The following is a 14,455-nucleotide window of genomic DNA, read 5'->3' as shown; positions in this document are numbered from 1 at the left end:
AAATATTACCTACAAAACATTCTCTATTTCTTCTCACTTTGTACATACAGTGCACGTCAATTTTACAAACTAAGCCATTCATGGCTGACTTTCTGAGCATGTTATAGGAAGCTGGGAGTATTGAGGTTTAACATTTAGTGCCTGGTTTAATATGCCCAGTATCTTTTCACTGTATTCAGTAGAGTATCTCATGACTTTCTAATGTTCTATCAAGGTAGGAGATATCAACTGCACATATAAAATGGTTTTTTTCACATTGTACACAAATGTCAACATCAACCACTTCAAAATCTGTTCCACGACAGATTAGATAAGTTTAAAGCTTCCTTTGCTCTGATTCAGCACTATGCCTAACAAAAGCTACAGCATAATACATTTCACTGCACCAGTGGGGAATCAACCACACTAGCCATCCATCTGGCTTCCTCGAGGAAAACTATTTAATGCTAATTAAAGCAACATTATGGAGAGTTCTCTTGTGTAGATTCACTCCAACTGATCACCAAAGAAAATGCATTTTGTTTCAATTTGGTGCTAAAGCTGCATAGATTTATGTAGAATCTCCAGCTTACAAGGAGCAATCCGAGACTACCTGAATCTGTATCCAAACTTGTCCAGTTCTTCACTAATAATAAATATAAAAAGCAATTGAATGCTACTAGGCATAAATCTAAAAGAAAGAATGGAATAACATCTAGAAATGAAAAATATAATAATGAATATTCAGCATGGATTTCAAAAGGGAAAATCTTGCTTGACCAAACTTATTGAATTTTTTGAGGAAATAACAGAGACAGTAGACAATAAATGCAGTAATTTATCTGGAAAGTCTTCAGTAAGTACCCCTATTAGACTAATGATCAAGGTCAGAGAATGTGGAGTCAGGGTCCAAGTGGCAGAAGGGATTGTTAGCTGGCTTCCAGACAGAATGCAGAGAGTGGGGATAAAGAAAATCAAAGGAAATCAAAAGCGCCAATAGAATTTTCTATAATCATGACTAAGCAACATTTCTTTCAATAAGGAGAGAAAATAGGAAGATAATGCCTGTCAGCTGTGTAGTGAAGGAAGTGTCTCATCCATCATAATTGTAAAAGGTTAAATCAGAAAAGATTACTGTCCTTAAAGATACTGAATAAGGTTTTTTCCCTTAAAAAATAGTTCCTTTGTGTGCATTATAACACATTCACATTTCAAGTATCTGGGCAGAAGATTTCTTCTGCACATTCTGGAAGGATTGATAAAGGAGATTGATGAAGGTGACATTTATGATGCCACTAGAAATAGTGAACAAGGAAATATCCTGCTCTGGTGTTAACATCAAGTACTTATAGCTCACGTAAATGGGACATAGGTGGGAAAATATTCCTTGACCAACCTTATTGAATTTTTTGACGAGGTAACAGAGAGGGTTAGGGGTTGGTAATGCAATAGATGTGGTTTATCTGGATTTTCAGAAGGCTTTTCATAATTCCCCAAAAATAGTTTAATAAATAATGTCAGAGAATGTGGAGACAGGAAACAAGTGGCAGGATTGATAACTAGCTGGCTTCAAGGCAGAAAGCAGAATATGGGAGCTATTCAGAGTGGCAGAAGGTGGAAAGTCATGTCCCACAAGGCTCAATGCTGGGACCATTGCTGTTCACAACCTACACTAAGAATTTGAACTTTAGAATCAAAAATGCAATTTCTTAATTTGTAGGTGACACGAAATTTGCAGGGTGTGGTGGGTTGGGGGGTGCAGGGGGTGGTGGTGGTAGGGATGGTGGTAATAGTCAATACTGAGGAGAACTGCAACAGCTTACAGGAGCATATTAATACATTTGCAGAATGAGCAAATAATTGGCAAATGAAGTTTAACACAGATAAATGTGAGGAAGTACATTTTGGTAGGAAGAATAAGGAGGTCACTTATTACTTGAAGGTGAAAGTCTAGGTCGGGTAGTGGAACCAAGGGGTCTCAGAGTACAAAAGTTGTGCCACAGTTTGGCAAGGTCATTAAAAAAGCAAACTAAGCACTAAGTTTTATTTCTAGAAGAATAGAATCGAAAAGTAGGGAGGTTATGCTAAACCTGAATCAAACCTTGGTTCGAACACACTCAGAGTACTGTGTGCAGTCCTGGTCGCCATATTACGAAAAGGATATAGAGGCACTGGAGAAGGAGCAGAGAAGATTTCTAAGGATGATACCAGAAATGTATGTATTTACATATCAGACCTAATAGAGGTCTTTAAAATTATGAAATGTTTTGATAGGTACATAGAATTTTTCCTCTTGTGAGGAAGGGCATAGCTAGAGGCCATCAATGTAAGATGTTCACCAAGAAATCCAACAGGGAATTCAGAAGGAATGTCTTCACCTGAAAAGTGGTAAAAATGTGGAACTCGCAATCACAAGGTTGAATAGTATACATACATTTAAGGGAAAACTAGGCAAGCATATGAGGGAGAAGGGAATAGAGGGTTATGATGATAGATTTGGATGACAAAAGATGAGAGGAGGCTGATGGAGGATAAACCAACATGGGCCAGTTGGACTGAATGGCCTGTTTCTTTTTTTTATATTCAATTGCAGGATGTGTACTTTGCTGGCTGGACCAGCATTTATTGCTCATCCCTAGATGCCCTTGAGAAGTTGGTGGTGAGCTGCCTTCTTGAACCACTGCAGTCCATGTGGTGCAGGTACACCCACAGTGCTGTTAGGAAGCGAGTTCCAGGATTTTGACCCAGCGACAGTGAAGGAACGGCGATATATTTCTAAGTCAGGACGGTGAGTAACTTGGAGGGGAACTACCAGGTGGTGGTGTTCCCATCTTTCTGCTGCCCTTGTCCTTCTACGTGGTGGTGGTCGTGGTTTTGGAAGGTGTCATATATCCTATGTAATCTTATGCAAACTCTGGGTAAGCACCAAAGCTCAAGGCCTCACCTCACCTCACAGTGAATGATACAGACTTGACTTTAACTTACATCAACAGTTTATAATTAGTTACTAATGTCAAGCCCGCATCTACAGTATAATAGTATTGTGAAATAGTCTTTGTGTATGCTTTATGTCTGTACAAGTTTTAAAGGAAATGTATGGCTCATTGAAAGTGAATGGTAAAATGTAACTGCATCAATGCCCCTGTATAACTTTCTGAAACATACTTTACAACAGAAGATGACAGCAGCATTCCCCGAAAGCAAAGAAGACAATGGCCCATAAATTTAGTGACACCTCTCTGGGACACCTGCTGGACACAGTGGAAGGCCACCACGATGTCCTCTACTCCCACTCTGGCCACATGGTGGCAGCGGCGGTCAGTGCCACCGGAGCACAGAGGAGGTCAGCCAGCCAGTGCAGGAAGAGGACGAATGATCTCATCCGTTCTGCCAGGCTAACCACCTCATCACTTTCAACTCACACACTCACAAACCCATCACACATTCACAGGCATCTGACATCTCAAGGGACAACACCACTAGCTCTCACACACACCCTCACATTCCATCAGGATCATATCCCCTGGAGTTTGCATCCTCATCCCATCCATGGCTCCGCTCAAACATTCCACGCATTGCCATACGTTCTGCTCACACTCTCTCCATGTTTTCACGCTGGAGAAGCTGGCTCACAACAGCAGTGAGAGGTCCCAGACCAGGGTTAAGTGGCCCACATTAGGCACCTCAATGACTTTGAGGAGCGTGCCATTGTGCTGACCGGTGAGGACGTGAACTGTGCCTATGGCGACGGTGAGGTTGGCAATGAACACCCATGTGAGGATCCTGCACCACATTATCCCTCTCTCAATGCAACTGTGAGTGCTCTCTCTCCTGCTTTTGACTCTGCTGCCATGCACTAATTATATCTACTTTGGTTCACAAGGAGCTCTGCCAAGTGACTGACACCCCCAGCCAGCCAGTCCTTTAACTCCATCCAGGTCCTCACATCCAGCGCAGAGGACATCTCCTCCATTGAAGAGCTGAAAATAACCAGCCTGGAAGGTCCATCACAGTGCTTACCCACACCCTCCACCAGCGCAGAGACACACATCTCGGTGGGACCTAGATATAGAGCAGGCTCAGGTTCACAATCTGATGGTCACCGCACAGACACATATCCTCAGCAGGAGGAGGCAGGTTCAGCCAAGCTCCCCGGAGGACTGCTGGGGAAGAGGCATCTGTCAGATGACAAGCCTCTGGATTTGGCCTTCCAACTCATCATGGAGAGTCAGCAGGAAATGGGGGAACATCACACAGACCTGTTGGAAACCCTCAACATAGTGGCAAGCAAGCTGGAGGAGTGTGTCCCGCTCTCTGATGAAGTGGTGCCCACATGAGCATGCATGAAGGTCTCCATGAGAAGGATTCTGGATGCCATGGAGACCCTGCTCCAGTAGAACGTGGAGATGTGTGCAGACCTGCGCTCCATCATGGTAGCCAGGGGTGAGTTCTTGCAGTGGCAACGCGAGAGAGAACAGGGCACCTCGACATCCCTCCAGGTGCTTCTTCCCCTCAAAGAGTCAGGCCGGGGCCCTTGGGCACCCAAAGGGAGGAGGAGTGGCAGCTGGACACTTCCTGGGTCATCCACTCAGGAATCTCAGAGGCTGTTCATTGCCTCCAAGCCCCCTTTACCTGTGACCACCTCAAACTCATCCTGTGTCACCACAGTGGGAGCAGCTGGCCCACAAGAGGACAGTCAAAGCAAGCTTAAGGTCTCAGCTCTCTAGAGGATGCACGCCAAAGTCATCAGAGGCAACAGAGCCAACTATTGCACAGGTGGTCTCCACCCCTGCCGCGGATATCAGGGCAACACCTAGAAGTGATGGCAGGCCTATACAAGTTAGAAAATTCTGATCACTAGTGGTTGCGCGGGTGAACACATCTTGTCACTTTATAATCTGAAAATATATTCACTTTCACTGAATAATGTGTAATATTGTCTTTCAGCTTCATTGACAGGCTTTGCAAGTCCTCCCACTGATTCCCCCCACCCCCTCCACCACTAGCAATTCAGCTGCATGCAGCCAGACCACAAGAGATTCTGGAGGGGGACGTGTGTGTGTGGCAAGGCCATTCGGAGCCTCCTGCAAGTATTCTCCCAAGTACATGGAGCCTTCATCCATCACACTCATCTAACTGTCCCAAGCATTTTCAATGCTGCCTGTTGGTGTTCTCTTTCAGCTGTCTATCTGAACTGACCTGCATCTCCGCCCACCCACCAATTGCACTCCCATGCAGCACCTGTGCCCGTCCAACACAAGGCTCACTCACTTTCAATTTCAACGACCATGGTCATGGTCAAGTATATCATCCACTCCCCGGTTCTTTCCCCTCCCCCAGTCACCCATGTCCTTTCCCCATCACTGTCGACCCCGCTGGCATCACCTTCCACCTCCCCATGGTCACCTACCAACCCGAACCCTTCTCTTTCTAGGATGTCAAGGTGAATGTGCACATTCCCTACCTTCCTGAGAACCCCACCCCATCCACATTGACCTCCCAGAACCCCTCCTTTCCACCCCCAGGGTACATGTCTGCCTCCAAGTCCCCATCAACTACCCTCACTGTCCCTTCTACCGCTACCAACACACCCTCACCCTCCCACCCTACTGGCTCCCTCTGCCGCTTCTCACACTCACCATTCCCTCCTACAATGCCCACCCTCAGTTCACTACCCAAGAGACTCCACAGACCCTTCCCTTGCACATTGACCTGGACAACTCCTCCACTAACTCCCTCCTCCACCCTTACTCCCTCCTTTACCTTTACTCTCTCCTCCTCCTGCTCACCTTCCCCGCTCCGAACTCTCTCCTCCCCGTCGGACACCTTCTCCGTTCTGGACTCCCTCCTCCCATTGGGCACCTTCCCCCCTCCAAACTTCCTCCCTCACACCTTCCACCACCCTTACACCTACCTCCCCACTTGCTGCATTCTCCTCTATTATACCCTCCACCCCCTGTACTCCCTGCTATCAACCTCACCCATCCCAACACCTTCAACCTCCCACCAACCACATCCCTCCTAGCGCCTCTGTATCTCCCACCCCTCCCAAACTCACACCCCCACCCCCGGTACACCTTCCTCTCCCAGTCATACCTAGACCTTCCTCTCCTCCGTCCTCGCTGATCATCCGTAGCAGCTCATGGCCAAGACCATGATGTTCCGAAGCAGACCTGGAAGAGCAATGGAGACCTCCCACCTTCTGTGAGCTGCTTCACGGTGGATCCATGTCCATAAGAGTCCACCCAGCATGCAATGCACATGTTCCTCCAGGGTCCGGTAACTGTAGGGCTCCAGCATCTTCTTCTCCTTCGGATGTCCACGATCTGAGCAAGGGCCTATAGTTGAGTCCTGACTTCTGCTCGTCTCACTTGTCCAGACATGTTCAGTACTGGCGAGTTTTCCCACTGGCGTAAAGGTAAATTGGGGAGGACGATTCTGGTCGGGCCTTACTTTGCATCCCATTACCGGGATGCAAATCGGGTTTATGCAGGCCTCCGGCGGGATTCATGGCGAACACCATCGGAAGATCCCACTGTGCTTTGACACCAGCGTGAAACCAACTTCTGCCTTTCCCGCCAATTTGTGTCGTTCCCCCCGCCCACCATGCTGCCCGCGGCTGACAGGACCGGACGCTTCCTCCCACTGATTCAATCCAACCAATCAATCTTTGCAAAATAACACAATATAGGGAACAGGCTATGTTGGCTCATATCAGTGTGTCACAGAATCACACAGTGCAGAAGAGGCCCTTCAGCCCATCATATGCTTCAGAGACTACAGCATGCACCTCAAAGCAATGAACAAGTACCAACAATGGTGCCTTCACAGGATCCTCCAAATCTAATCAAAAGCGGTCCAAAAGCAGCATCCTCTCCTCTGAACATATTTATAAGGAGCAGGAGTAGGGCATTTAGCCCCTCGAGCCTTAACTCCATTCAATAAGATCATGGCTGATCTGACTGTGGCCTCAATTCCACATTCTACCTGCCCCGGTAACGTTTTACTCCCTTGTTAGTCAAGAATATATTTACCTCTGTCTTGAAAATATTCATTCACCCTGCCTCCACCACTCTCTGGGGAAGAGAGTTCCAAAGATCATGATTCTCTGAGAGAAAAAATTCTTCTCATCTCCATCTCAAATGGGAGAGCTCTTGTTTTTAAACTGTGTTCCCTGGATCTAGTCTCTCCCACAAGAGGAAACAGCCTTACAAAATCCAATTTTTCAACTCCCCTCAGGATGTTATATGTTTCAATAAAATCACCTCTCAATCTTCTAAACTCCAATGGATACAGACCCAGCCTGTTCAACCTTTCCTCGTAAGATAACCCCCTATCCCAGGTATCAGTCGAGTGAACCTTCTCTGAAGTACTTTTAATGCATTTATATAATTTCTTAAATAAGGAGACCAAAACTGTACACAGTACTCTAGATGTGGCCTCATCAATGCCTATACAACTGCAGCAAAACATCCCTACTTTTATATTCCATTCCCCTTGCAATAAACAACATTCCATTTGCATTCCTAATCACCTGCATATTAAATTTTCCTGATTCACATACCAGGACACCCAAATCCCTCTGTACTTTAGAGTTCTGCAATCTCTCTCTATTTAAATAATATGCTGTTTTTCTATTCTTCCTGCCAAAGTAGACAAGTTCACATTTTCCCAAATTATGCTCTATTTGCCAATTTTTTACCCATTCACTTAACCCATATACGTTGATTTGCAGATTCTTTATGTCCTCTTACTTTTCTAGCTATCTTTGTGCCATCAGCAAATTTAGCAATCATACATTCGATTCCTTCATCCAAGTCACTGATATAAATTGTAAATAGTTGAGGTCCCAGCACTGATCTCTGTGGCATTCCAACATCACTTCTTGCCAACCTGAAAATGACCCATCTATGCCTATTCTCTGTTTCCTTTTAGCTAACCAATCTTCTATCTATTATTTTGTGTAGTAACCTTTCATGTGGCACCTTGTTAATTTTCTTCTGTAAATCTAAGTACCGTACATCCACTGGTTCTCCTTTATCCACATTGCTTGTTGCTTCCTCAAAGAACTCCAACAAATTAGTCAAACATGATTTCCCTTTCACAAAACCATGTTGACTCTGCCTGATTACATTGAGATTTTCTAAGTGCCACGATATAACCTCCTTAATAATAGATTCCAGCAATTTCCCTATGACAGATGTTCAGCTAACTGGCCTGTTGTTTCCTGCTTTCTGTCTCCCCCCTTTCTTGAATAGAGGAGTCACGTTTGCTATTTTCCAATCTGATGGGGCCTTTCTAGAATCTAGGAAATTTTGGAAAATTAAAACCAATGCATCTGCTATCTCAGCAGCCACTTCTTTTAAGACCCTAGGATGAAGTCCATCAGGACCTGCATTATTTAGTACGAATAATTTTCTTAGTACCCTTTCCCTGGTGATTGTAATTGTTTTAAGTTCCTCCTTCCCTTTCACCTTCTGATTCACAATTATTTCTGGGATATTATTTGTATCTACAGTGAAGTCAGACGCAAAATATCTGTTCAATTCATCCAACATTTCCTTATTTTCCATTATTAATGCCCAGACTCACTGGCCGGAATTTTACAGCCCTTTGAGCTGGCAGGATCTTCCGGTCCCGCCAGTGTGAACAGAGATTTCAATGGCTCATTGGCCCCACCACAGGGAAACTTCCTGCGGGGGGAGGTGGGGGGGGCAGTCTGGAAAATTCTGGCCACTCTCGAGAGGACCAAACTCACTTTACTTACCCTTTTCCTTTTTAAATACCTGTAGAAACTCTTACTATCTGTTTTTATATCTCTAGCTAGCTTTCTCTTGTACTCTAATTTGCCCAGCATTAAGGTGCTAATCACTTAAAGCCAGCTCCGCTAGGTGGGATATGTCAGTTGTATGCCCGACACTCCCGAAACTATTGCTGTACTCAGAATTTGGTTGTGGCAGGAGACTTGCAGGGAACAGCGGAAATGCTTTAGCGATGTCCTCAAAGCATGGCTGAAGAGGTCAGACATACCTGCCAACTCATGGGAGACCCTGGCTTGTGGAGAAATGGAGAAGACTCATTCAGGAAGGCACCAAATGCATTGAGAAACTTCATCGGGAATGTACAGAGGTGAAGTCAAGGTGTTGAATGGAGTGCACAAACCTCAAGCAACCCATCTACTCAACCCTTCAAGCACCACTTGCCCTGCATATGGCAGAGTCTGCAGGTTGTGCATTGGACATAATCCGCCACCTCAGAATTCATTAAACCAGGGTGGAAGTAAGTCATCCTTGATCCCGAGGAACTGCCTAACATCTGAAGAAGTCACCTCATCCGCGTTAAAATGACATGGCATTTAAATATCCTTCACAATTTTAATCACTTCACCTCAGCCAAATCCCTCACTGTCTTCCCTTTAATAAATCTGACGACTGGTGGTGTCCTTTTTTCATACAGAACCTTTCTGCCAGCCTTTGTCATCTCCCTCTGACAGACAGGAATCAAAGAACCTGCTAGGACAATCAGTGTGAGCTTTTTAAAAACAAAATTACTGAGCTAAGCCAATGAATTGGTTGTTATTTAATCTCTGGGGAAATGTTTCCATTTAGCTTATGAGTCATCTTTCATCTAGGTGCTTCTTTAACTTGTGTTTAACAATTTGTTTAATTATCCAGCATTAGAAGGAACAATTTTTCAAATCCCTTCTGTGGGAAAAATGGTCAAAAAATCCTGAAACGTGATACCACCACCACCCAGCAACCCCCCACGCCCCCCCCCCCCCCCCACCCCCCACCACCCCCTCACCCCCGGAGTGATATTTTTTCCACAGCAGCTGCTTTTCCCATTCAGACTGAGAATAATACCTGCATACTTATAAGGATATGATGTGCAGTATAAGGGTATGGCACATATAGGGTTAACATAAGACTGAGTACAGTACCGCCCACAAAGTGTTGTAAGAGAACACATGGCCTGCACCTAGGGGTCAGTCTAGTTTTGGACAGAGCTGTGTGCACAAGCAAGCATGGAGACAGCTCCTGGCTTGAACCCCTCACTGTTCATATATACATATTTCTTGTAGTTAATAAATATATACAATTAACCTACTTAAGGCTATGAAGACTTCATTAAGACCTACCTAATGGTATCCAACATACTACAATATGGTGCAGCAAAAACCAACTAAGACTCCTGCTGAGACTTTCCTGGTCTTGTTTCACCTGAGACCTTTGCATTATTTGAAAGATGTAACAAATATTAGCAATCTGAGTTGTTGAAACCCACAGCTAAAAGGTGCAGAGGTAGTGTGCTGCTTTACTGACTGCAGCACCTGGTCATTCAATACCCTCTCAAACTTGTCTTTTATTTTAAATTAAATCCATCATTTTAAAAAAATACGGTCGTGAAAACACTTCGTTGTTCATTCACGTTCACGGGCGCCATAAAGATTCTGCTGTATTTCCTTGTAAGTGTATTTATAAACTCGAAAAACCATTTCATTCAGTTTGCATTCCACTGATTTCTCAAATATGAGATGGAAACTTCCCCCTCATTAAACTACAAACCCCAGGGCTTCCTGCGGCGCTGGAAGAAACCATTATATTCGGCGACTCCTTGTAAACTCAGCTCGTGTAAAGAAGATAAAATCGAGCGTTGCTTTTCTTGCAATGTTTAGGGTCATGTTTGTGATCCTAAAATCGGTGCTTAGTGGGGTGGGGTCCATGCAGCGGACCTAAAGGCAATGTTTAGTCTATGATTTCCTCTCCCCCCCCCCCCCTTTCTCTTGTGCAATGGTGTCTGCTGGGGAAGTTGCGGGGTGCTGGTTGTCCATGTTGACCGAGCGGGGGAAGGCGGTAGCCGGTGGAGATACACAGTGGAAGCTCGTTCACTGAATGCAAATGGAGGCGAATGAAACAGAGCAGCGGCCTGTGAGTAACCAGGGATTGGAATTAGCAGCGTATTGGTTTGGTTTCAATCCCTTCAAGCACTTTTTAATATTATTTTGGGAGGGTAGGTGGTTGTCCAATTCCTGCTTGGCTGCTTGTTGTGAAGCTGTCACCGAGCGGCCGCCCTTTGTTGTGCCTCTTGGACCCGAGCCCCCGCGGATACATTGTTGCAAACATAAAGTGTGTCGTGGATACAATTTGTTCCAGTGCCTTGTTCATTCTTAAAAAAAAATACCATCCCCCCCCCCACACAAAAAAAAACAATCTGTGAATTAACCTTAAACAAACTCCTTGACAATGTCTTCTTTTCACCCCCACCCCCTTTCCTTCTCTCCAAAAGTCACTGGGTGAATTGACTTCAAATCCATTGTGGAGCCGGCTGCCCTCGGCAGTACCGACCCAATCTCAGTGACAGCTGGGGAGTGTTCCTGTGTTTTTGACAAGCAGCGAATTGTGGAGAATGCTGCGTATTGGCATCTCAGCAGGTGTTCGCTTACGGTTCTCATTCAAAGGTTTCCCTTTAGGGTTGGAAATCTGCAGTACAGTAAATAAGTGTTTGGTTTTAAGTTTCTGCAGGGAGCTATTGCCCCTCTCCTGCTGTAATTTAAATCTCTCTCCATCTTGAATCAGATTATGATTTAGAAACACAATTCCACTTGTTATGTGGCGTCGGATCCAATGCTCGACTTAAAAACTTTCTCCAGTAAATAGCTGTAAAACCAACTCGTTTGGTTACGCTTCCTTGCTCGGGGGGCTGAAGCTAGTTGAGTGAGAAATGCACATGGGAGCCTTCAAAAATCGAAAGTCGAGCTCAACCGTGCCACGTAATGTTTCCTCCTGATTAAGTGGCAATTTAATTTACTGCTGTCGATGATAAATAATTATGATGGATCTCCTTTGACCTCCTCAGTCCCACAGCCCCTCTGTACTGCGTCTGAGGCCGGCGTGATTTGTGAATGATCAAAAAAGACTTATTGTATTTATATAGCGCCTTTGACCTGATGAATCGTTTCAAGGCGCTTTACAGGAACGTTATCAGATTACATTGAACACCCAGCCACATGAGACATTAGGACAGATGACCAAAAGCTTTAGCAAGGAGGTAGTTTTAAGGAGTCTCTTTTTAAGGAGGAGAGAGAGGCAGAGAGCTATAGGAAGGGAATTTCCAGCGCTTTGAGCCTCGGCAACTCAAGGCACCGCCGCCATTGGCAGAGTGTTTAAAGCCGGGTGTGATGTCTATGCTGGACTCTGATTGGGTTGGTGCCATCTTCATTCCACACCCTGAGCCTGAAGGGCCAATATGAATTTAATGAACCCATAACCACGCTCCACAGTACCTTATCTAAATCTTTCTCATTGCCATGGTATTAACCAAAATGAGGAGCTACAGTCTTGCTTTTTCAAAATAGGTTAGCTTTATTTCAGTGTAATGACTATCTGTTGATACCTGAGATAACTTGGCCCTGTTTGGCCATCACCCTTATTTTTGCTGAGTTTAATTCCTGTTCCCCTACACATGTTAAATTTAAAACTCCTCCAAGGGCTCACCCTACCCAATAGCTGCACTTTCCTGCAGCCCTATCTAATCCCTCATCTCATCTCTCTCCTCAGGAAGCTGTATTTCTCTGACTTCAGCCCTTTTCAAATGTCCATTTCCCCCAAGCCCTTCATTCCACTCCTGGTGGTCTTGCCATTCTGCTGTCAAGGCCCGAAGCTCTGAAATGTTTTCCCTAAATCTCTCACCATTCTTTCCTCTTCTAAGATACTCTTTATAACCTACATGTTTGACCAAGTTCACCTATCCCAATGTCTTCTGCTTAGATTTGGTGTCACATTCTGTTAAATTATGCCTCAATGAAGTACCACGGGACATTTTACAACATTAAAGGTTGTATATAAATGCAAGTTTTTTTTATTTTTAACCTCTCTAGCAGCAGAGCTTTTAGTCACCTTGAATCATACTCTCTGCAATTTCTTCCCTAAATCTCTTCTCTTCCATCTTTTTAAAAATCTCAATGATTTCCTTTGGGCACCTCTTCTAACCGTTCCCTTCTTGGCTCAATAGATGTTTTCTTAATCTGTAAAGTGGCTCAGAAGATTGTTTATCTGGAAGGTGCTTTTAAAAATGTAATATCTGTCGAGCAGCAGCCTGAGGGATTCAAAGTGCAATTAGACTAACACTTTGCCACAGTAGAAAGTGGCTTTGGGTGGGTATCAATGTAAAAGTGGCCGTAACTCATATTACTGGGCATATTGGAGCCGTGAAGTACGATATGCCCCTCAAGGTGAGTGGTTTGAATTAACAAATAGTGTAATACAATTTCCTCCTCAAAAAGATTACATGTAGAATATTGCATGCCTGGGAGTGTATTGCAGGTTGTAAGATCATGTGTTGGCTTATATGTAATCTGATGCATACTTAGACGTTAATGACTGGATATTATTGCCATTGAGGAGGTGCGGGGTTATGCATCATCCCGATTCCAGAAAAAGGAGTTACATGGAAAAGTTAAGGGAATCTGTTGTTTTCTTTAAAAACTTTATTTAGATTACCCAAAATTTACCTCTCTTTCAATATTTTGAAGGGGATCGCAAAAGTAATTCAGGTAAATGTAAAACGAAAATAGGCTGGCTAAGTTATAAGGAGAGGGAAGGTTCCAGATTTGATTGTTAGCACATCTCACTGGGAGCAAGGCACTACAATTGGTCTCAGTGCCTTATGTTAGGCAGGAATTGGTTTTGCCTGATCGCTATCTGGGGACCCCTGCAAGTTATGTATGCCAGATGAGCACAGATTGAGTTTGGTTGTGATAGCCTTCTCACTCAGTTGAGGCTCAAATCTGAAAAATGGCCATTCGAGAGAGGTCTTGAAGGCTCTGAAGGGCACATGGAACCAAATTCCAAAAGAGGTTTGTCTTTCATGAAGGAAGAAAACTAGCAAAGGAAGTACCCTGTGCCTTACAAAAAAGTAGGGTAAAAATGGAAGTGGGACAGAGCTGTCTTATGCGAAAGGTAATAAATATGTGCGAATTAGTTATCAAGGAAGGCTATTTGAAATGTAAAATACAACATGTATTTTTGGGAGAGAAGGGATTGATGAAGATCACTGGGGAGGTGCCAGAGGACTGGAGAACAGCTAATGTGGTTCCACTATTTAAGAAGGGTTGTAGAGATAAGCCAGGGAACTACAGGCCAGTGAGTCTCACATCAGTGGTAGGGAAACTATTGGAGAAAATTCTGAAGAAGAGTATCTATCTCCACTTGGAGAGGCAAGATTTGATCAGGGATAGTCAACATGGCTTTGTCAGAGGAAGGTCATGTCTAACAAATTTGATTGAATTTTTTGAGGAGGTGACCAGTTGTGTGGATGAGGGTAGTGCAGTTGATGTAGTTTATATGGATTTCAGCAAAGCCTTTGACAAGGTCCCACATAGGAGACTTATAAAGAAGGCAAAGGCACATGGAATACAGGGTAATTTGATAAGGTGGATTCAAAATTGGCTTAGTTGTAGGAGGCAGAGGGTGATGAC

At 44.4% G+C, this 14,455-nt stretch overlaps 1 protein-coding gene across 2 annotated transcripts in view; it reads left to right on the top strand.

The window, feature by feature from the left end:
* The first annotated feature begins 10,799 nt into the window (after positions 1–10,799).
* Positions 10,800–14,455, top strand: part of septin8a (septin 8a) — a 70,552-nt gene continuing 66,896 nt past the window's right edge. For both annotated transcript variants that reach the window (XM_078551033.1, XM_078551032.1), the window contains exon 1: positions 10,800–10,907. Coding sequence is in view for 1 of the 2 variants with exons in the window: in XM_078551032.1 (XP_078407158.1) it covers positions 10,872–10,907 (36 nt within the window). In the remaining variant the exon portion in view is untranslated. The remainder of the gene's footprint in view (positions 10,908–14,455) is intronic.

The sequence above is a fragment of the Cetorhinus maximus genome, chromosome 10 (assembly GCF_964194155.1).
Source record: "Cetorhinus maximus chromosome 10, sCetMax3.hap1.1, whole genome shotgun sequence".
Lineage (NCBI taxonomy): Eukaryota > Metazoa > Chordata > Chondrichthyes > Lamniformes > Cetorhinidae > Cetorhinus > Cetorhinus maximus.
Note: the sequence above shows the minus strand (reverse complement) of the source record. Positions and strands in the feature narration are given on the sequence as shown.